At 47.1% G+C, this 24,933-nt stretch overlaps 1 protein-coding gene across 2 annotated transcripts in view; it reads left to right on the top strand.

The window, feature by feature from the left end:
- SUCLG2 (succinate-CoA ligase GDP-forming subunit beta) overlaps positions 1 to 24,933 on the top strand; it is a 732,334-nt gene that overhangs the window by 341,117 nt on the left and 366,284 nt on the right. For both annotated transcript variants that reach the window (XM_069643788.1, XM_069643789.1), the window contains exon 8: positions 3,617 to 3,778. In XM_069643788.1, the coding sequence (XP_069499889.1) occupies positions 3,617 to 3,778 (162 nt within the window). The remainder of the gene's footprint in view (positions 1 to 3,616; positions 3,779 to 24,933) is intronic.

Here is a 24,933-nt window from a genome sequence, read left to right as displayed (position 1 = left end):
CCTTAGTGCATTGGCACTTATTCCAAGACGGATACACAGGTGGGACAAGCGGTTCTAAGACATCTGTTCGTCTATGAACCTTCTCACATTCTACCACCTTCTCCTAACACTGCTTGCTAATCTATGCACAGCATGTGATCTAAGCAGATTCCACAAGCCTCAGAAGGGATGCATTACTCAACGTAATCATATTTCTGATGCTTGTATCTGGCTAGATTCACATGTGTCTACCCTTCTTCCCCTCGGAGAGAAGGCACCACGGATGATTGAGCTTGTCTGGTACGTATCTGCTTGGATACAACTGTACTCCCACTACACTTTATGCTACCTCATGTCAGAAAAATGGGACCTCGACACGTGACAGACCATGGGTATTGTGGATGTCACACTAGGGATAGTATTACTAGCATGCCCTGTCGACGACCCTTTTCGAATTTCGAAAACAACTGCAGCCAAGAGAAATTCTTTTGCCAAAGTTTAGTTACTAGATTTAGCAGTAGGGTCAGGTAGATTCGGTTTTGGGCAGAGGACTTTTTTTTAGTTAGACTTCGACGACAGATGAGCTCCTTAGTTAGATCGGATAGGAAGAGAACATCCCTATAGCAATATAGAGCAAGATTTGTATTTTCATTAATATTTTAGAATAAACCGGATAGAAATGTCCAGTCTGTACCCGGCGACTCCTTCTGAACCACCACAGTATGTACTCTCTTTTCAGGCAGCACAGTGCTCGCATTACTGATAAAAATCTTGTAATCCTGTTGATCGTTAAAAGAAACACGTCCCATAGCACAATACCGCTTTGTGGACTTTGTTGCTAGGCAAAGGCAAAGTGAACACGCCTGGCATAACGAGCGCCGTCTGCCCTTGGTGGCGCACGCTCTCGAAGTATCTCTGTACCTCAGTTGGGCATGGCCACCCTCCCTTTCCGCCAGGTGTCCCTGATGCTTGGGCCGAGCACCTTTCACACGCAGTGCAACAAACCGCCTCGTCGCCAAATCTGTAGTAGTAGTAGTAATTGTACCTATAGAGCGCAACATTCGCCCAAGGGCATCTTGGCACTAAGCAACACTGGGAGAGGGACCACCAACTTCGTGGATTCAGAATAGAAATGTTGTCAGTGCCCGCCTAAAGGACAAGTAGTCTTTAGTTTTCTGAAATGACAGAGGAAAAGCATTCCACCATTTGGCCGCCACAACAGAGAAGTATCTGAGAAAAATTAGCACAGGGGATGACCAGCAAGTAAGAGTGGGGTCAGGCAGCGCCCGGTTAGGGACATATTGACGGAATGTCTGCTAGAGGCATTCTGCGCCCCTACCATAGTAGGTGCGATGAACCAGGCAGATGGATTTGAAAGAAATCCGCTTGGCCACTACAAGCCAGTGCAGACGGTGGATGATAGGGGTCGCATGAGAATAACTGGGGGCCAAAATTAAGGACTTTTAACCGGTCAATGAGATAGGTGGGCAGCCCCAGGTATAGCGCATTGCAATAATCCAAGGCAGATAAACCAACGGTACAACCATAGGGTGCCCTGAGTTGCGTGGGTAAGAAAGGGAGAACCGTCCTGAGAACTTGAAGTGTATGGTGGCCTTGCTCTCACACCACACTAACCTGCTTTTCTGCTGACAGAGTAATTATTATATCATTATTTTATTATAAATTGCTTATTTATAACACGCTTAATACCCAGAGGTCTCTAATCGCGGACCCAGGAATCGAACCTGTGCTGCTTCGCTTCGTCTTGCTTCCAAAGTGAGCATGTTGCCTCTAAGCTATCCTCCAAGCCTAGAATAGCCGTATTCTTGACAACCGAGACGGGGGTAGGGAAAGGTCCAAGGGAGGGATGCCAGAACAGAGGGTCCACATAGCCGCAGCAGCAAGAGGGCCTACACCAACTCAGTTTTGTCACTGTTCAGCATGAGCCAGTTTCTACTCGTCCACTCCCCCACGGCCGCCAGACCTGCCCGAAAATTGGACACAGTTTCTGAGAGAGGTCCAGACCCACAATGATTTGCGTATCATCTGTGTAGGACTAGGATAGGAAGCCGTGGGAAGATGAGTTTGGCGTGAGGCTGGACTTGGATGTTGAACAAAATAGGTGGGGTGGCAGATCCTTGAGGGACACCACAGGTGAGAGGGCAAGGTGCCGAGTGAAAAGGAGGAAGAGAAAGCGACTGAGTAGTTACAGCAAGTAGGAAGCAGAAAGTGTAAGCAGTGATTTAGTATTAATTTACTCATCGCATCTGTTTTGAGAGGTATCAGTACAAGGAGCTCTGCCATCCTCTTACTCTCTCCCTCTCATCACCACCCGTCATCTGCCCCGCTCTACTTTCCACCTTCCAAAGTTGCTTGTCATGATACTACACATTCATAGCATGTTGTGTACACTACAGGCTTTGTGACTCCGCTGCTGATTTAAAATGTTACAAGTATTTAATTGTTCAGCTGTGGCCATCCGATCATCCATCAACAGTCACTTGACAACAAACACTGTAGCTTGCCTGTTCTTTGAGCCGAGCCCATTCTTTATGGAGATGTGTCGCAAATTCATGCCTATATTTGTAAAAGATAATGAACACCTGCTAAAGCCAAAACTGCTTTGCCAATGTAGCGTATAGTTCTGTGTTTGTGCACAGGTTTTGCTGTTTACTCTGGCCTCATCAACTGCTTGGGCCAAGCCCAATTGCAAACATAGAAATTAACTTTATTAGACCGTGACATGTGTGGATGGGGGGTGCTTTGAAGACTTGTGCTTGACCTTGCACCTCTTCATCAAATGGTTGACCTTGTCCAAGATGGCCACCTGGCTGTAGTTTGGGAGTGAGTTCCTTGTTGCTGTCCATGGACCACTGCAGAAAACGTGGGCAGGGAAAATATGGGCAGTGAGTGAGGGGAGGAGAATAGAGTGCTTGGTGGGGTGGTAGAATTGGGCGAGTGAACCAAAGGGAGCAGCTAGCAGCTTCCCTTGAGCACAGGCTCACATTTTAAATTCACGTCTGGCGTTGGTTGGCTCCTACACGACTGGTGCAAATGCTTGTTAAACTGTTTATTATTTTATTTGCTTTAATCTTCATAAAATATACATTTTGCATATTTACCAATACAGGGTTCTGAAAGGGACAACTGAAGGCGTAATTTGAAAAAATCGCTGCCAAATTGTAGAGCTTTTCATTTGAAGTGTTTTACATTTTGGTGAAAACGGGATTCCAGATGCATAATAAAAGATGCATTTAATTTCAGTGTTGATGACCTTGTTCTCCCAATAAAACCAAGAGCATGTCGGGTGATTTTAATCTCATCACTTCAATGTTTCCAGGAAATCCTGGTTAGGTATCAAATGTCAGTGAGGTAATTATACTTGCATCTTGCCTGGTACCAATGGGCCATGTGGTTCATGGGTCACTTCCATTCTTCCATGTTTGTAATTTCTTGATTTATGATAAAGTCCACTGGTGCTGCAAAAGAAGACATGCACTATCATTACATAGGTCTTACATGTTACGATTGTTTTGAACTTACATTTTTGATATTTTTCTTTTGCTCTGCTATTTTCCTTGCGTAATTTTAACAATGGTGCGAGTTTGCTCAGAATACTCGTTTGTGTTTTTTTTAGTTGTCTGCTTTGATGCAAAAATAAATTTTGATGACAATGCTGAATTTCGACAAAAAGAAATATTTGCCATGGATGATACATCTGAGAGCGATCCCATAGAAAGCGAAGCAGCCAGATATGACCTGAAGTACATTGGATTGGATGGAAACATTGCTTGCTTTGGTAAGAATTATTCATATTTTTTCCATAATCCTATTTTGTATTTGTGGGTACTGTTGTCACCTTGAAGTGTTTAAAAGTGGGCAGTGCCACAAGATAGCACACTACCTTTTTGACTTCCTTCTGTAACATTTTTAAAACCTATTTTACAGACTTATTCTGCTTATGTATACTATAGAATGTAGCCACTAAGAAAAGGCAATGTGTTGACTTCAAATGTTGGTATTGTGGGCTTCCTGAGATTATGCAGAGGAGTTCAGACTACCTTCCCTCCCTCTCTAGAAAAAACCCTTGTTTGTATGGTCTGGTACCTCTGTGCAGTTGTCATATTCCTATGTTGCTTGCTTTACCCAACTCCCATTGACTTTGTGGGGTGGCTGCATTTATTGCCCTTGGGAGCTAAGGTGTCTTTACCCCACAAGGGAAAATGCTGAAGATATGTCAGATGCCCTCCATTAAGACTGGGATGCAGGTTTTATGGGCAAGGTGCTGTGTCGTATTTAATTCCAACAGAAATCAAGTATTTGGGGGCGGGGGCAGCTTCTAATTTCCTAGTAGGTCCAGCAGATTCTATCATTTTGCAGCTAGAGGGCTATAGAACCAGCAAAGTTGTGTATGAAAGCTGTCATACCAAGATCAGTTCGGCTGTACAGGATAGCGGAATCCTGGTTCTGCTCATTTTAAAAAAATGGTGACCTGGCCGATGGAAATGAGGGAAAAGGACCTAAATCTCAGTTGGAATACTGGTTGACGGACACACATTAGGAATGCAGTGCGATTACTGTAATTATCGCTAGGCTCTTCATCCTTTAGATCTGAATTTATTAGAGCAAAGCAGTTCTCCTAGGTTGTATGTTCTCTATTTTTAAATGTGTCCATGGGCAACTGTTGTCCCTTTGTTGTGACCCCTTAAGAATTGCTGTGATAAAGAGGGCAGAGAAGAATGACTGCAATGACGCAAAAGGATCACATTTTACCTTGCTTCATTTACTCTAATTTTTAGAGGATTGTGGAGGAGTCTTTTCTTTCAGCAGGTGAGGCATCGGATAGAGTGTGCAAGTGGTGGTACCGCGGAACAAGTGTGCGTGATAGTGTGGCAAGTGTGGTTATGTGAGTTAGGGTAGAAGTGACTGAAGTGGATGTAACTGAGTGGAAGGAGTGACTGAGTGGAAGGTGGGGTGGTAGAGTGGGAGGGCGCAGATGGGAGTAGTATAGCAGAGAAGGGAGTGGAAGTGCAGAGAGGAGTGTCATAAGAAGGTGTAATATAGAGAAGCGAGTAGGTGTGAATAGGACATTAGACTAAGGACAAAGGGTGGAGGTGAAGCATAAGGACACCTGAGGGACAGGTTAGAGTGAATGAAGGAGGATGGAGTTGGGAACTGGAGAGTAGAGCGAGAGAGGGGGGACATCGGAGGTAGAGAGAAGGTATTACATGGACATGATTGAGAGAGTACATTGGGCTGAGCTTATGGAAGGCACAAATAAATACAAACAGTTAGTATGTTCCATAGGGAGGCTATATAGATATGGCACTAGCCTATAGGTACGTCCCCTCCAGAACACAGAAGAACTTGGACAGTAGGATCAATGGTCCCCAGCTACTAAACTTGGGGTCAGAGTTGCTTTGGGAGGAGGTGCTTTTCGAAACTAGCAGGAGTGGGACAGCGATAGGGCCCATTACAAAAATCTGAATAAAATACATCTTTTCACATTAGTTATACTGGATGCACCAAACTTCACACTCTATGTATCACAAAATAAACCGACCACACAATAATAAACAATACACAGTTTCTACAATCATACCCTGAGGCACTTTATAAGCTTTTAGCAAACCAGGAAAAATATGCAGAGAAAAATATCAGCATTGTATTTTCATTGAACATATGCAAAACACAGGAATAACATTTTTCATTGGAAGAGAATAATATTGTTTGTAAGGCAACACAACCTCAAATCCCCATCTAGTGCCAAGAGTCTGCATACCAATTCCATTTGCCCCTGTCCTCAGCGAAGGTCAAAACAACCAATAGATTTACCCATGCACGTTATTGGAGAATATAAATTATAATATGCAATCCCACACAGACGGGTTTCTTTGGCCTTTAAGACACTATATAGTATTCATGGATAATGTATGTATTGTGGTTAACCCCTTGTATAGACTGGGGATGTAGATGGGATACACCTTGGCATGCAACTCAGTAATGCACTTTATGAAACAGTCCCACTTACTACCTCCACTTTTGCTGTGTTAGTCAAATATCACGTTATTCTAATGTTGGCAATAACTGAATTTCTTGCATAATACAATTTCCATAATCAATTTTAGATTTAGGGAGTTTCCATCTTTGTCGGATACTGTGGCAAAGGAGAAAATTCTCTTTTTGGTCAAACTGACCTGGCCGAATCAAGAGTCCCCTGCAAGAAATTCTAAAAAATTCTTTGGCAGCCCCTGTTTATACCCACTCCCATGACTTGAGACTGAAAACGCCCCAGCTCCCTCTGCTCATAGCCAGGCTTGGCTCTGAGAGCACGGCTATAGCTGGGCACCCACACACAAGAGAAGCATTTCAAGAGTTTGAACAACACTGATTCAGGTTTTTTTTCTTTTTTTGTTCACATACAGGGTTTGTTAAGTCTGAAGTCCTGTTTCTTTCAAAAATTCTCAGAAATATGATGGGTAACGAAGGCCCTGTCCAGACCCAGGAAAATACAAATACAAACGCAGCTCTCCCATGGATGCAACAATCTGCAAGCTCCCCCCCTCAGCTAATTTCTTGTATAGGTTTTTCCCAAACTCAACCCCAAACCCATAGATAATATCGAATCTGCACATCATAAGCACCTACTTTTTCTGATGGCACATCCTTGCCCCCGCCTCTTGTTCCATCAAACACATGACAAAACCTTTTGGCACTCTTCACCCATCCTTTCCTGTGCATGGAAAAATAAATGCTACATGCAGCCTCTCTTCCTGCGTTTGTACTGTTCGAACAATAGACATTTATTTTCCAAGGCCTTCACGTTTTCCACACTATACAAAGCACAATACTCGCACTGCCTTAACATTCCCAAATTCACCCTAAAAAAAGCAGGTAGTTCTAGCTTCCCGGTTCTAGTAGCTAAACAATGGAATGCTATATCGCTTTACCTTAGAAAGGAACCATCGTTCTGGACCTTTAGAGCAAAAACAAAGTCTTGGCTTGCCAACAAGTAATGTTCAACTGATTGACTAATCACCTTCTCTCACTTGTATTGTTCCCCACCCTGGCTCATTACTGCGAACACTATATAACCTGGTCATTTCCACTTATCGCTATTGTCTTGTATAACATGAAAATGCATGTAACTTGCTAAACTCATTCTAAGTCTCTGGCGCCTAGTAACCTCAGGGTTCGGTGCGTGGTATAAATAAATAAAGAAACTAAACTAAAGCAGGCTGTAAATTCACTATTTTCTGCTTTTCAGAGTCTAATCCTTGTAAGCCATGCACATGCTGCGCAGTGTTCATATGTTAATGGCTGAAGCCCCAAAGCAACCCCCCTTTTTCGTTTACCCTAAAAGCTACACCTCAGTGCCAGTATATTAAAACACACACAGCGCTTGGCATGTGCTGCAATGTTACCATTATTTTAAACTGGTGCGGACTGTTGAAATTATTAGATCCAGCGCATGCTAAAATTCATGTAATTCATGCACTAATTATCCCCACAACACTTAATGAGGAACAATTTTAAAACAAATAGCTTGACATATCCTATTGTGATGAAAGAAACTCCATGCTCATCAGTCTACCCACCATCATCCCCACCTGTGAGACGTGTCCTACATTCTGCAGCATGCCACATCCAAAATTCACTGCGTATATGTCCACATGAATGACCTGCAAAGCCAATTACTTCATATACAAACCTATTTCCATGCACACTTGCCCTTACCTGGTAGAGAAAGTAACCAGTTTGTTGGGCAATGCATCATCAGACGTATGGACCTGGCCCAACTAGTGCAGAAGAAATGGTAAAAAGGAAACAAGCATTCAGTTTATGGCCCCAGACTGAATTCTTCTACCCATCAACATCAGATTTGCTCCGATCCTCATGCAACTTGGAAAATAAATCTAGGCCCACCTTTTCAGAGATTCCCATCACACCCCTTTAAACATGCACTTGGATCCAAATAGCCCTCTATCTTTCCTGAGAACCACTCTTTACAGCTCACCCCCATTACTTCGATATGCCCTCTTTCACCACTGGGACATGTTTTCACTAACTTTACATGGTAACTATTTCCAGCCTCCCTAAAAGGTATGCCTGTCGTGAATGCTATGTTGTAACGACTATTTTCCCCATAGCCATCTAACGTATGCTTGTAACTTCTTTCAATATAATGTGATCCATTGCTTCCCAAAGTTACATACCCACTCAATAAATGGCCACAATACATCAATAAAATAAGTATGGTAATATGCTTTTTGTATTTGCATTGCTTTGCAAAATGAAGGAGAGGTGACTGTCAAATAATAAAGAAATGCTCTATTTTGAACTAGTGTAAGTGTATATGGTGACTGGACAGGTGTAAGGTTGTAGAAGTTAACTCTGCTTTTGTCTGCTTGCTTTTACGGCAGAGCAAGGGGAGTTGCATTAAGTGCTGAACCTCCCATTGGCAGTTATTCACCTGATGTTCCCCTGATCCCTTGTCCACTTTGGGGTGGATCTAGGTGTTGCCTGCATAGAGGTGATGACCGATGCAATGGTCGTTCAGGTTGCTGTGACACGCCATCCTAAAGAAGTCAGGGAAACAAATTACAAATTGAGTTTTAAAGGATTTATAAAAGGTCTGACAGATTACCGGGATTATCTCAATGTCTCTTAAATTCTTATCTGCTCTGCGAATGTTCTTTGTTTCTCTGAAAGCAGTGTTTCACTGTCTTTCTTTTTGTATTTGTATTTATTGATTTATTAAGCGCTTTACGCCAAAGCGCTGTACAATTGAACAACAAATTACATAAACAAATTACATAAACAACCAATAACAGTAGAAGCAAATACATTATGAATCAGTCGACTAAACAATGAAAAGAGCAATTAACTGAGGGAGTTAGGTTGGGAGGGGAGAGGGAGTGGATGGGAGGGGAGTGGTGAAAAATGGTAGGAGGAGGGTTGGGAAGGGTTAGAGGGGGGAATAGTTAGGGGAAGAATAGGGAGGAGAGGGGGGAAGAAGGAGGGGGAGGTGATTCAAGGAGGAGAATGGAGGAGGAGAGATTTAAGGGAAGAGCGGAAGGAGGTGAAGGTGGGGGTAGAGCGGATGGCAAGAGGAAGGGAGTTCCAGTGTAGAGGTGCTAGGAGTTGGAAGGAGCGGAATCGAGAGGCGGCACAGGGGGAGGGAGGTACAGTGAGAAGGAAGTGGTCAGCTGAACGAAGGGAACGGGAGGGAGAGTAGAAGGAGAGAAGGGAGGAGAGATAAGGGGGAGTGAGACCATGGAGAGATTTAAAGACAAGGCAGAGAAATTGAAATTTAAGTTGGGAGTGGAAAGGAAGCCAGCCAAGGGAAGAGAGAGAGGTAGAGATGGAGTCACGGGTGGTAAGTAGACAGAGGGTTCGAACCGCAGAGTGGTAGATGGATTTAAGAGGGGCAAGGTGAGAAGTAGGAAGCCCAAAAAGTAGGGAGGAGCAGTAAAAGGGGTGGGAGAAGATGAGGGAGGAGATTAAGAGTTTAGTAGCATGGAAGGTGAGAGAAGAACGGATTTTGCGGCTATTGAAGCGGTGGTAGCGACAGGTGCGGGAAGTGAGGGAAATATTTTGAGAGAAGGAGAGGGAGGAGTCAAATAGAACCCCTAAATTACGAGCTTGAAGAGAGATAGGAAGGTTGGAGGGAGGAAAGTGAATGAATGGGGGAGGGGAGGGTTGTACTTTATTTATTCTGTGGGATTGTACTCTGTCTCCCGTCTTTTGGTATTCCATTGGATATCTTTCTCTTAGTTCCTGGAATCTCTCCCTGGACTCCCATGCTCCGTCTCTAATCATTCGCCTCTTCATGGCATTCTGCCACATTAAGTTGCTTCCTTCTCACAGATACTCATCAACTTGATACCTGTTGGATGTTTTTCATTGTCTGGCTCTGGCCTTGTCCCTTCTTGATTAAAGGAGTGAGAGCCATATAGAGTGAATGTGAACCAGTACTAACCCTGAGTGGGACAGGCTCCTTCAAACTGTTCATGATCCCCAATCCTCTCCTGTGTGCTGAAATGTACCTCTGCAGACCACGATCTTCACCATCCTTACATCTGACATTGGATGCTTAAAGGCATTTTTGCCTATGTGGGAGAGGACGGCAGGCTGAGAAGGTTGGTGCACCGAGGAGATGAGGGAGGGCCCAGGCTGCCACAATACCCTTGAACAGATCATTTACTCTCAGAGCCGCAGACACTCCAGAATGGTAGCCAGCTGTGCCCGAGAAAGCAACCCATAGAGTAGTGCCAGGAGCTGCCAGACTCCACTACAAGAAGGGGAACCACAGTGCACAAGGGCTGCCCATGTCTGCGATGGGTGGCCAAACTTGGTGGAGACAGCAAACTAAATCGGGCCATTTGCGCTCCAGTGACAAAACCCCCTAAACCACCAGGGGTAGCCAAGGAGACCGCACCCATCCCACCATAAAACACTTACTCGGGAATTCCAAAACATGAAACATAACAGGCATTCCACCTGGCCAATATTGACAATACATGGCAGTCCTGCATTGCAGAAGTGGGTGGGGCTTCGTTCTTTTTTTAAAGAATCTGTCTCACACATATACTTTCCGGGCTAGGATACTAGGACCAGATTGGCCAGAGAGAGCTGACCAATCCCCCAAGGAGGTGGCTAATTTAAGTAGAGGGCAGGATCCTGGAAGAGTGGGTTGTTTGGCTGCGTTCACAAGAGGTGGAAGTGGTGGGTGGACCAATAAAACAGCAAGTGGAATGAGAGTGGGGCGTCTTGTAGAAGAGATTGTTACCTGGTGAGGTACTTGCTCAGGAGTGATTGTGGCTCTGCAGTGTGAGTGAAAGATAGGTTTGTAGAAAGGAAAGTATAAGGAGTGAATGTGAGAAGGCTGTTTCTTTAGTTTTGGTGGGTGGTGTATTGGAAGGAGGAGGAGGAGTGTTAGTAAGAGGGGGAGGAGTGGTAGTAGGAGAAGGAGGAGTGATGGGAAGAGGAGGAGGAGGGGGAGGGGTGATGGGGAGAGGAGGAGGAGGGGGAGGAGTGATGGGAAGAGGAGGAGTGGTGATGGGGGAGGAGTGGTGGTGATGGGGGAGGAGTGGTGGTGATGGGAAGTGGAGGAGGAGGGATGGGAAGAGTAGGAGGAGGAGGGATGGGAAGAGTAGGAGGAGGAGGGATGGGAAGAGGAGGAGGAGTGATGGGAAGAGGAGGAGGAAGAGTGGTGGGAAGAGGAGGAGGAGTGGTAGGAGGAGAAGGAAGGGTAGTAAGAGTAGTAGGAGGAGGAAGAGGAGGAGTGGCAGTAGGAAGGGGAGGAGTGGCAGTAGGAAGGGGAGGAGTGGCAGTAGGAAGGGGAGGAGTGGCAGTAGGAAGGGGAGGGGTGGCAGTAGGAAGGGGAGGAGTGGTGGGAGGAGGGGTAGTAGGAGGAGGAGTGGTGGGGGGAGGGGTGGTGGTGTGAGGAGGAGGAGGAGGAGGAGGAGCGGTTGTGGTGGTGGTGGTGGTGGTGGGAGGAGGAGGAGGAGGAGGAGGGGGGGTGGTGGTGGTGGTGGCGGGAGGAGGAGGACAAGGGGGGGTGGTGGTGGTGGTGGTGGTATGAGGAGGACGAGGGGTGATGGAAGGAGACGTGCTAGTAGTGTGGGATGAGGAGTTAGTATTGTGGAAGAAGAGTTAACCTCAAACGGTTGAAGGTGAGATGGAGAAGGAGTGAAACATCAGTAGGATAGAGCATTGGTGAGAGGAGTTAGAAGTGGGTTGACGGGGTCGAAAATAGAGAGGGAGAGGTATACTTGAGCATGAGTGCTACAGCTTGAGTCCAACAAAGCAAGTGCAAGGCACAATCCCTCCCATACTAGAACACTAACCCAGAGTGAGAATAGTGACAGTTTGGAAGTAACTGAGGGAGAATGAGAGCCGCAATTTAGGGAACCTCTGTTACTAACTGCTAGATCTCCGGCAGCAGCAGTTACCAATCCGCAGCTCTAACTGAAGGTTATAGATGACTAGGTTAGAGAGGGACCGTATTCCCTTTAACATGTATTCCTGCAGCCCTGCTACATCTGGTTGCATAGTTCATGCTGGTAACATCTGCCTACTTGCATACTGTTATGTCATGTGCAATTCCTTTCTCACATCTCACACTTACTCTGGCAGAGCCTCGTTCTGGAGGCATGCTGCTTTCACATTGTTCATCCTTATGGTCTTTATGGTCTTTACCACTTCCGAGTGCCAACCAATAGAGGGCTTTGTGGGCCTGTCGGTTATGACATTGTATTCAAACATGGCTACAGCTTTTCGTTCTTAACACGAAATGACCTTCCCTACAGACCCAATGAATGCATTAAAACCCATTTCTACTCTCTCCCTTTTTTGTCCATTTAAAGCACACCCAAAACACAATCTACATTGTATTGTATTATTTATTTTGGTTACATGATTCAACTTTTAATTTATTCCTGCCTAAACAGAGTTTGCTTAGTACCTGCACAATATAGAACCATCCCTCTATTCCCACAAGAGCTAAGATCACAGGTTTTTAATTATGGGGATTCCCTTGATCTAAAGGGTGTCCAATGTACTTGAATCAGGTCTGACTGCATTAGATCATTAGGGATATGGTCCAACCCCCAGGCCTTTCTACAAAAGTGCCACAGCATAGAAATAATGGTGACCAGTTTTATAGCAATATGAATGGCCTACAATGGGAAGTGTGGAGTTGACTGTTTTGGTGACCTAACCGAGAACATCACTAGGGGGCACATGGTGGCTGTTCCAGAAGCTGTCTGGAAGGCATGTTTCTCATTGTTGTAAATAATTTGTAGAATGTGAGTGTGCTTGGTTATGTTTGATGATCTGGACTGGGGCAACAATTTTAACAGGTTATGAAAATGCCAGGTTAACTAAAGAAGTCCAGTCAAAAGAATGTCAAACCTTAAAGCCTTCTTGAATTTCTTATTAAGCAGGTAAGATATGGTGTATATGCAGTGCAATGTGTACGTTCATCATATGGCCAGATGCAGGCATCATTGGTTTCAAATAGCTATTTTCCTTCCAAAGAAAAAACACCAGCTATACTTTCCTAACTCCACCCCTCTACTTTCCAGACATCAAGAGGGACCTCAGGGGTGCTGCGAACAAAGTTTGTTTTCTAGGGGGTCTTAATGTCCCCGACACCCCAATAGAATTCAATCCCAATCTCACTCTGCCCAAGGACCATGCAGGATCTAGTAGATGGGAGTCCAGGTGCCATGAATGGTTCAATTTGCAAGGAATGACCACTGAGAGGACTTACACTGCTAATTTAAGAACTCCCAGAAATGTTGCTATGGCCGGTGGTCATACAATAATCCATACTGATGGCAAGTGCTCTCGGCTAAGTGCGATGTCCTCACAGATAGTTCCTTCCTGAATGCTCAGCTAAGAACTGTTTAGGTTTTCTCCCTGGAGCAGCCCCTTGCACATGTGAATAGTTGCTGACTCCCAAATCTGAATGAACAGGAAGGTCTTTCTAAAGAAATGATGAAAGGAACTAGTACAGCTATATTTACAGCCCTTACTCCTACATCCCGTCCTCTTTCCGCCATACTATATAGGCGTCTCTCGCTAGGGATGGGAAATTGAACCTTTTTCAGCAGAAAAAAATGTCTGCCCCACTAAATTTAGCTGCATGCGCGGGCACGGCCTTGGCAGCATGCGCTCCCCTGACTCTGCCTACTGGCGCCACTCCCCAGTCCGCTTTTCTGCACCGATTGGAACGGACCGCTTTCACCAGTGCTCCTGGGTTAGGCCTCTGGCCTTGTCATTCCATGCGCTCTTTCTTCCCTGGAAGAAGTTATTCTTTTTCTCTTTTTTTTTTTGTCTCCAGTTGTCAGGTACTAAAACCAGCAAGAAGACCGAGGCTGCTCCAGCTACTGGCCAGCGGGCTGAGGGGTCGCAAGATCCTACCGGTCCTACCGCTAAAGGGCCACAGGGCTCTTTTAATGGGCTCTGACCCGATTACCGGAACCATGTTCAAGGGGGTGCCTGTACGCAGCACTACCGGCACCATGACCTGAGGTGCAGGGAAGTTCTCCACCTTTGCTATTCAGGGTGCGGGTAGAGATTGGGACCACTTCAGCATCCACCAAGCCTCAGGCACGTGGCATGGAGCAAGAACAAGTGGTTGCTGCCCCCAGACAAAATGGTTGCTCAACCGACGTCTTTCCAGCTCTTAGATCAGGCAGGGCAGCATGCATCCAGATGGAATTGGATAACACCTGTTACCTGGTCCACATCCTACCGCTCCACTTTGCAGGTAAGGTACACATCCCCCAGCTTGGAGAGACAGGGGCCACCCAGGACACCGCAGCCTCAGTCCCCAGCCCCTACTCAGTCAGCCTCCCCTGCTTGCGAGGATAGGATCTTCGAGAAGTTCCTCACCCTCATGAGATCACCACAAATGGGTATCGTCCTCAGGGATGTAATTGGGGACATGCTCCCCCAGCACAGCCCCAAGCTCCCACTGTTGTCCAGGCCTTGGGTCCAGCTCAGCCCCTGGCTCCTGCACCTGCACCATCATGGCACCCCAGCCCCCAGCTCAACCGCCTCAGCAGCCTCCGGCACTGCCAGTCAGCACGCCACAGCTGCCGGAGCCCAGCACCCCTCCCGCACCCCTAGATATGCAGGACACTGTGGCAACACGGATGAGGAGGAAGATCCTGACACACCATTGTCAGCTAAAGTATTCCATGAGAGGCTGGCAGGTCTGGCGGAATACCTAGGCATTCCTCAGACACAGGCGTAGCAACCCGAAGTGGGGGTTCCTGGCAGAAGTACTTACTCTGCGTCCTTCCATGTGAACCGGCATCCCTCTCCAGAAGGATGTGGAATCCCTAGCCAAAAAGGGTTGGGTCAAACCACACTGCAACCAGCCTACTAATAAGCGCCTGGATGCGAAATACAAGCAGACAGAGGCGGATTCCCTGTTATTATCGGTGCACACCCAGACACATTCTTCTGTGATAGCAGCAGCATCGCTGTATTCCAGACTGCAGTCTTCCTCAGCTGCATCTGCTTCCTCGCTACTGGGCAAGGAGGAAAAGCTTTTGGAGTCCTTCTAAATTTTTTTTTAAAAAAAAGCATCTACTCCAATGCCACGCTCCACCTGCGTCAAGCTAACGCTGATGCCATGTTGGTGGCCGTTAATTAAAAGTTGTGGTGGGAGATCGCTCCTACCCACAGCCAGGCACGGTTCAAGGCAGGGTTGGTGGTGCCCAAAGGCCCCAAGATATATTGGAATCTACGGTGGCCCACATCAACACCTCAGGCAGAGCCATATGCATCGCCACCGACATGACGAACTGGCTCAAGGCACCAAAGTTCAACGCAGATGTTCAGGAACGCATCTTCGAACTGCCATTTGAGGGGGGCGACTTGTTCCTCTCGACACCAGACGAGGAACTAGACAAGAAAAAGAATAGCTCGCAGGCAGCTAAATCCTTGTTTGTTCTAACATAATCTACACCCAAGTCCTACAGCCAGGCTCACCAGTGCCCACACAGGAGTCCGGACTTTGGAGGCTTTAGAGGCTTCCAGGAGAGACGGTCCAGGCAACCAGACAGGTCTCTGAGCCAACACAGGCACAAGCAGCACTAGGCGGCTAACAAGGGATTCTTTCAGTTCCCCTCCTCCGCAGGCAAGAGGTTGTGACGCGTACTTCGGAACCATGAGTCTCCGGTGGGGGGCAGGCTTGCCCTACACATATACACCTGTCTGGCAAGGTTTGCAGACCTGTGGATCCTCTCCGTAGTCTCCACGGGCTTCCGGCTACCAACCCCTCTGTTCCCTCCTTCCTCCCTCCGCTCCTGCAGATTGGAATAGCAACTCTGTTTGTGGACATCCTCTCGCTTGTAGCGAATCAGGCGGTAGAGGAGGTCCCAGCTTCTCATCGAGACAGGGGCTTGTATTCCCGGATAGTCGCCATGCACAAAAAGAGCCAGGCTGGCTTTGGAGACTGGATGTGCTCCTTTTATCTGAAGGATACCTACCTGCACGCACCGATTTGGGAAACCCATCGGTCCTTCCTGCGATTCAGGATAATGTGTTTTCACTTTTAATACAGAGTTCTACCATTTAGACTCAACTCGGCCTGACGGTCTTTACAAGGTTAATGCTGTGGCAGTCCTACTTGAGGCAAAGGGCCACCACATTTATCCATACCTCGACGACGGCTAGTCAGGGCAAGATGCCTGGAGGCAAGACACCACACAGCTTGCACTCTGGTGCATATCTTATACGACCTGTGATTTTCTATCAATCTCAAAGTGTCACAGCTCCTGCCCACACAGACTCTGACATTTCTGGGTCTTAAATGGGATACAAGGGCTGAGAGGATCTTTTCCTAACCGGACAAGATTGCAGAAATCAAGGATGCCACAAGGCATTTCCTCAGTAGAGCAGTAACCTTAGCCTGGTGGTGGTACCAACACTTGCTGGGAATTATGGCGGCATGTCTCCCCACAGTGCCGCAGACGAGACTCAAGATGAGGAGGCTGCAGCTTCATTTCTCAGCTGCCTGGAATCAGGAGAAGGACTCTCGGGCGAAGCGAGTTAGCATGCCACAACATCTCGTCCCAGACCTAGTCCAGTGGGGTACAGACACCAACCTGCGGGTAGGCATGCCATTCCGGCAGCCATTACCACAGATTACCATTACCACAGACTCATCCCTTGACAGTTGGGGGGGCTGCACTGGAGAGCCACAGCGTCCATGCAGTCTGGTCTCATCGGGAGCAGCTGGAGTACATCAACTGGCTTGAGATGGCCATCTAACTTGCTCTCATGGCTTTTCTCCCCATCATCAGCAGCAAATCGGTCTGCATCCAAACAGCGCCACATGCATGTATTACATCGACAAGCAGGGTGGTACCAGTTCCCTGCTTCTCTGCAGGCTTTCGATCGACATCTGGGAGTGGGCACTATCGAACACCATTCTGTTCAACTTCCCGCGGAATCCAACCCGGAGGCAGACCGGCTCAGCAGGCTGGGGATGGACAATTATGAGTGGAAGTTGGACAAAGGCGCCCTACAAAGGATCTTCAGCAGGTGGGGCCACCCTCAGGTTGACCTCTTCTCCACAAGAGACAACAGGAGATTACCACAGTTTGCCTCGTGGCTGGGGCAGGGCAGGGGCTCCTTGGGCGACACATTGCACATTCCGTGGAACAATATGAACGCGTACAGTTTCCCCCCACTCCTCTGATTCACAAGGTCATCGGCAGGGTCAGGGATTCTCTGAACATTCGACTCATCCTGATGGCTCCATGGTGGCCTGCAAGACCATGGTTCTCGGAACTCTTCCATCTGTCTGATCACCCCCCGCGGTCGGCCCAGCCCACCTGCTTTCCCATGCAGGGGAGCTGTCATGACCACTGTCACACAGCCTAGTTCTTAAGAACCAAGCCATGTGGTCTAGTTTTCTGGGTGTGGCAGGTCTGGAGCTACTTTCCCTGGTACTACTTTACCTGGGCTATATAAACCACACCCTGACTGCAGAACACGCTTCGCATTATTCTGCAACTAGCAGAGTAACGCTCACCGTGTCCAGCTCCTGGTCATCTTCCTGTAGCCCTGTAAGAACAAGATTATTCCGTTTTACCTGAGAATACACCATCCAGCACTCAGCATCTCAACCGGGCTGCAATCTGTGGAAAGCGAGAGGAAGAAACATCACTCACCTGTGAGTACCAGCTTAAGAACTTCCGGCGAACCACTACCACAGCTGCTGCTCGAACATCGTGACAACGAGAAAAGAAGAAAACAATATTAGAACGCGCGTGCTTCCAAAGCATCGAATTCCGTCAGTCTCACCTGAATTCCGTTGTGCTACGGTGCGCTTCCATCTGGAGCAACACCCTGCAAAGGAAAAGGAGACATATTCAGCACCAAAGCGGCCCGTAAGGAGAAGAAGAAGAAAACACAGGTTAGCTTTAAAAGACAATAAAGGCGCTGCGCGCTTTCTCTTACTAAAAACGTGCCTCTCATCCGCCATGCCAGCCGCAAGACCTTCGCACCTGAAAAGGTGATAAAGACATTAACGAAGTCCCACCACAAACAGAACAAAGACTTAAAATTAACAAACTACCTGCCTATCCGCAGATTCGGGCTCACAGCAGGCCTGAGCCCAAGGAAGGCACACTGCACCAGTGAAGCAACTCGGGCAGCTCGCCAATAAAGGTCAAGCGCCCCTGCACAAGAAACGCAGGACGGATAGCTCACCCTACAAATAACTAAGGTGAGATAGAACCAGTTGTAAGGGGATCGGTCAGAGGGATGTGGGAGATTCACCCATTAGAGACAGTTATCACAAATCCCCCCTTCTGTAATTGCAGATTCGTTATTCAGCACTGGACAACTATGCATGCTGGGTTCCAGATCTCAGAGCCTTCCAAACGCCCCCAGGGATTTCAGGTGAGCGTAACAGAACGCAAAGCCTTTAAACCTTATCCACCCGGGCGTCATGGAGACATCTGAAACTGACCAGTTAGCCCAGCTTTTGGGACAATTATGCACCGAGCTACACACAGCCCGGCAAGAAACCAATGCCTTAAGACGAGAGTTAATAGTAACAAAAGACCTTATTGATGAACTAATCAAACAGCTACTACAAACGCAGGCAGGGCAAGCTCCATTGCCCGGATTCGCCCCATCCTTCGCTACACCATAATCAGTCAACCCAGTACAGATAATGCTGCCGAGAGCAGTACCCCTGGCATCACCAGAACGGTTTAATGGAGACCCCAGAAGGTAAGCAACATTCATGAACCAGTGCCGTCTCCATTTTATTTGTAGACCTGGGGCTTTCCTGAACGACCAGGCGAGGGTGGCCTTCGGGTTACCATATTTGAGTGGAAGTGCCGCAGACTGGTCGGTACCTTTAGTGAGCCGGGATGACCCGTTACTGCAGGACTTCAGGGGTTTTCAACAGGAGATGGAAAATGTATTCGCTGGACACTTGCATGGACAAGCTCTTGATAATGAACTCCTGTCCCTCCTCCAAGGAAATCAAGATTTGCTGACTTATATTGCCACCTTTATGGTCGTGGAACCGGGGTGGCCTGAAGATGAAAGAACCACGTTGTTCCATCGGGGCCTACGAGGAGACCTGAAGGATGTCCTTGCTCAAGTGGTAGCCCCACCTAAAGACTGTGCAGAGTTTATCAACCTGTTGGTGCAGTTGGACCACAGATTACAGGATCGAAGAACAGACCGAAGTAGACTTGGAAACCGTGCCTTGTATGTACGTTCAAAAGATAATGTTCAACGTCCATCAGAAAGTACCACAAAACCCATGCAGATTGGAGGAGTACGACCCCCCCCCTTTACCCAAGGTTGAAAGAGACAAGAGGAGACAGCTACAGTTATGCCTATATTGCAGTAAATCGGGCCACTACCTCAAAGAATGGCCAGTGAAACCTCCAAGGAAGGTAGTAGGTGCTACAAAGAAAGAAGATGATGGAAAGGAATCGGAAAACTACCAAGCCCGGCAAGCGTAGAGGTCCACTTGTCAAGGGAGATGGATGAGAGTCACAGACCTCACATTTCGCCCTACCAATAATCTTGATCAATCACCAACGACCGTCTATAGACAGCGGAGCAGTTGTTAATTACATAGATCGAGACCTGGCAGCAGAAATGGGACTTCCCTTATGCACAAAACCAACAACTGAAAAGGTAACTACTGTTGATGGTACAGAAATTGCTTCGGGTCCAGTACCTCAATGCACAACAGAATTAACCCTTCTGTGTCAGGATGGACATCAAGAAGCAATCATGTTTGACCTCATCAAAGCTCCTCCGTTCCGGTTGATCTTAGGGATGCCATGGTTAGTAACTCACAATCCCCACATAGACTGGCACGCAAAGAGACTGACCTTTTCTAACCAATGCGCCCACGCTTACTACCCGAAGGCTATACCACAGTCAAACTTGAAATCTGTCCAAGGAATAGCGTCGGGGATCGCGGAACCAATGGACACCTTAGCAAGAGAATATCAAGATGTTTTTCAGAAGGAACAGGCTAACACATTACCGCCACATAGGCCCTATGACAGTCAGATTGACCTTATACCTGGCGCACAGGTTCCTTGTGGTCGAATTTATGCACTCACGGAAACCGAAAATCTCCACTTGAAGTCCTATCTGGATCAATACCTGGCTAATGGTTTTATCCGCCCGTCAGTCACCGGCAGCCTCCCCATTATTGTTCGTGCCAAAAAAGGAAGGAGATTCGAGGACTTGTATCGATTACCGTGCACTTAATCAAATCACAGTAAAAAACTGCTACCCTTTGTTCCTTATCCCGGAACTCTTGGACCATGTCAAGGATGCCCAAATCTACACCAAACTAGACCTCAGAGGAGAATACCACCTTGTACGTGTAAAGAAAGGGGATGAATGGAAAAACCGCATTTCGCACCAAGTATCAGGTAATCCCCTTTGGGCTGTGCAACGCTCCCGCAGCATTCCAATACTTTATGAATGATGTATTTCAGGAGTTAATCGAGGTCTGTGCCCTGGTCTATATTGACAACATCCTGGTGTATTCCCCCTCTAAAAAAGAGCATGTTGAACATGTTTGCTCAGTCCTTGTAAAGGTGCGCCAGCACAAACTGTACGCTAAACTCGAGAAATGCTCCTTCCATGTCACCGAAGTAGAGTTCCTCGGTTTTGTCCTCTCGCCAAAGGGAGTCAAGATGGATACACATAAAGTTGATGCCATCCTTAATCGGCCATCACCTTCTTCACTTAAAGGAATCCAAAGCAAGCTTTTATCGCCGATTTATTCCAGACATTATTCCAGACATTGCTCAATTCCAGATTTCTCACAGATAGTACACCCCAATCACATCGTTATTGAGGAAAAACAACAAAATATTCCAATCGACTGAAGAAGCGGAACGGCCTTTCGAGAGCTCAAGAAAAGATTCACCTCAGCGCCAATACTATGACATCCTCCCCCAGACCTTCCTTTTATAGTGTAAACTGATGCTTCCAGCGTAGCTATGGGAGCAGTTGTCTCTCAAAGAGACCCAGAAACGGTCCAGTTCCACCCCGTGACCTTTTGGTCACGTAACTTATCACCACCAGAACTTAACTATGCAATTACAGACAAAGAATTGTTAGCAATAAAATCGGCCTTCAAAGCCTGGCGGCAATATTTATTAGGTGCCAGACATACCATCACAGTAATCACAGACCACCAAAACCTTCAATAACTAAAGTCAGCAAAAGCTCAATCATCACGACAATTACGGTGGGCTTTAGTCTTCGCAGAATAAGATTATGTGATAACATACCGGCCGGGAGTTCGGAATGGGAAGGCCGATGTCTTATCTTGTATGGGTGTTGAAGAAAAAACAAACAGTACCCTGGACCTGTTACCATTATACCAAGTGATAAATTACTGGAACTCACTACCATATTGACTCCAAGTGAACTTCAAGATAAGATTCGATCCTTAATGACCCCCGAGATCTTGCAAAAATGGAATTCCCAAAATGAACATCACACGATTCTGGACGGATTACCATACTTCAGGGAACGACTATATCTACCAAATAAAGATCTGCAAGAGTTGGTCATGTCTAGTTATCATGATTACCTGATCGAAGGCCATCCCAGAATTGCTAAGACTCTAGCCAAGGTTAAACGGAATTATTGGTGGCCAACCTGGCGTAAGGACATTGCTCAATTCGTTCTATCCTGTGGGGTATGTGCACAGAATAAATTCCAAAAGCAGAAACCAGCTGGCCTTCTGCAACCACTGGATATTCCACCGGCTCCCTGGCATACGCTTTCTCTTGATTTTATTACGGATTTACCTCCCTGTCAAGGATTTAATACCATCTTGGTGGTTGTAGATTTGTTCTCTAAAATAGCGCATTTCATTCCGTTCAAAGGACTTCCTAACGCTGCTGGTCTGGCAAAGGTATTTCTTGAACAGGTTATAAAACTGCATGGTTTCCCCTCAGTCCTAATCTCAGATCGTGGAAGCCAATTTGTATCCAATTTCTGGAGGAAATGCTGCACAACGGCACAAATCGATATTCGATTATCCACTAGCCATCGCCCTCAAATGGATGGACAAACAGAAAGAACAAACCAGACATTAGAACAATATCTACGTTGCATGCTGCACCAAGTGGAAGAGAGCTGGAAAGACTTGTTATGGATAGCGGAATACGCATACAACAACTCCATACACAACAGCACCGGACAAAGCCTGTTCTACGCAATATACGGAAGACATCCACGTACCTCTGAACTAGACTCCCCCCACAACCTTGGAAATGCCAGAGGTAAAGACTCTACACACAAGTATAACCCAAGCCTTCAAAAAGGCAACTGAATAATTACAGCAAGCCAAAGACAGACAGAAGTATTTTTCGGACCAACACCGGAGGAAGGCTCCTGATTACTAGATTGGGGACAAAGTCTGGTTAGCATCAAAACATGTGCCCATTAAAGGAACCCGGACCTTTCATCCAAGATATCTAGGACCCTATACCATCAAATCTGTGATAAATCCAGTGGCCGTCAAATTGGCCTTACCACCAAGCATGCAAATTCACCCGGTATTCCATGTATCACTTATAAAACATGTCCAACCCGGGACCCGAGTCATAACCCCACCAAAAGCCTGTGCTAGTTGGAGAGCCTGAATTTGAAGTTAAGGACATCCTGGATTCAAAACGTACCAGATCTAAATTATATTCTTGAGTGGATTGGAAACGGTACAAGCCTCAAGAGTCTGATTAGGAGATTTCACCTGAATAATCCCACAAAACCAGGACCGGACAGGAAGAATACCATGAGAGGGGCCTTGGGAGGGAGTGCTGTCATGACCACTGTCTTGGGCCACAAGCTGTACCACAAGCAAGCCCCCACATTTACTCCGAGGGCCTCAAGACTTCTGCATAAAGGCTCCTGGAGCCAGTCCTGGCGCATCTGGCACCAGGCTCATGTACTGTAAGGAGACCAGGCTTACTTTCAATTGACTACATGGGTCTTTAAATCCAATATGGAAGCAACCACACAGCCTAGTTCTTAAGAACCAAGCCATGCGGTCTAGTGTTCTGTATGTGGCAGGTCTGGAACTACTTTCCCTGGTACTACTTTACCTGGGCTATATAAACCACACCCTGACTGCAGAACATGCTTTGCATTATTCTGCAACTAGCAGCGTGACGCTCACTGTGTCCAGCTCCTGGTCTTCAGCATCTTCCTGTAGCCCTGGAAGAACAAGAACAAGATTATTCTGTTTTACCTGAGAATACACCATCCAGTATTCAGCATCTCAACTGGGCTGCCATCTGTGGAAACCGTGAGGAAGAAACTTCACTCACCTGTGAGTACCAGCTTAAGGACTTCTGGCAAACCGCTACCACAGCTGCTGTTCAACATCGCGACCTACAACAACGAGAAAAGAAGAAAGCAATATTAGAACGCGCGTGCTTCCAAAGCATTGAATTCCGTCAGTCTCACCTGAATTCCGTCGCGTTACACCGCAATGCCATCCGGAGCACCACAGCAACACCCTGCAAAGGAAAAGGAGACCTATTCAGCACCACAGCGGCCTGTAAGGAGAAGCAGAAGAAAACACAGGTTAGCTTTAAAAGACAATAAAGGCGCCGCGCTTTGCGCTTTCTCTTATCTAAAAAACGTGCCTCTCTATCTGGCACGCCAGCCGCAAGACCTTCACACCTGAAAAGAAGGCGATAAAGACATTAACGAAGTCCCACCACAAACAGACCAGAGACTTAGTTAACAAACCTACCTACCTGCCTATCAGCAGATTCGGGGTCACAGCAGGCCTGGGCCCAAGGAAGGTGCACTGCACGAGTGAAGCAACTAGGGCACCTCGCCAACAAACATCAAGTGCCCTTGCACAAGAAACGCAGGACAGATGGCTCACCCTACAAATAACCAAGGTGAGAAAGAACCAGTGGGAAGGGGATCGGTCAGAGGGAGGTGGGAGATTCACCCATTAGAGACAGTTATCACAAATCCCCCCTTCTGTAATTGCAGATTCATTATTCAGCACTGGGCAACTACGCATCCAGGGTTCCAGATCTCGGAGCCTTCCAGACGCCCCCGGGAATATCTGGTGAACGTAACAGGGGCACAGTGGTTCACCCCGCTCCACAGAAGTTGGCCCTCGCAGCTTGTTCCTGAACAGGTTGTCCTGAAGCATCTGCGCCTGTCGCGAGATAATCTGGCTATCATACAGGGGGCTAGGAGCGACTCCACCAGGAGTCAATACAGGAGCAAGTGGACCAGGTTTTGCCACTGGGCAGAAGCAAAAAAGATTGATCCACTAACATGCTCGCTGGACGATTTTCTATCTTTCTTAGCTCATCTGGCTCATTCAGGCGTACTGGTGGACACATGCCGCATGTACCTGGTGGCCATAAGGCCCTACAAGAACTGGTGACGGTATTTGTTCATCCTCCAATCCGGTGGTTAAGAGACACCTAGCAGATCTAACCAGATAATATCCACCTGTAAAAAGGCCACATCCAGTATGGGACCTTAACGTGGTGCTCGGCGCCCTGGCGTACAAAACATTTGAGCCCATGCCGTCCGTTGACATCAGGCTGGTTACCATTAAGATGGCACTGCTGGTGGGCTTTACATCGGCACGCTGCATCATCGAGATTCAAGCCCTGGGAGCGTCCGAGCCCTATACAACATTTCACTGTGACAAGATGGTGCTTAGAACGCACCCTGCCTTTCTGCCTAAGGCCATTTCCTCCTTTCACCTAAACAAGGAGATAGTGCTCCCAACGTTCTTTGCAGACCTGAAGGATGAGGCTCAGACGATATTGCACTGCCTAGATGTCAGGCGTGCTCTAAGATTTTACCTAGACAGGACTAAGAGCTTCCGTAAGTCGGATGCCTCGTTCATCATATTTGGAGGATTGAAAC

This window comes from Ambystoma mexicanum, chromosome 2p (genome assembly GCF_040938575.1).
Source record: "Ambystoma mexicanum isolate Mex_15411 chromosome 2p, UKY_AmexF1_1, whole genome shotgun sequence".
NCBI classification, from domain to species: Eukaryota; Metazoa; Chordata; class Amphibia; order Caudata; family Ambystomatidae; genus Ambystoma; species Ambystoma mexicanum.
Note: the sequence above shows the minus strand (reverse complement) of the source record. Positions and strands in the feature narration are given on the sequence as shown.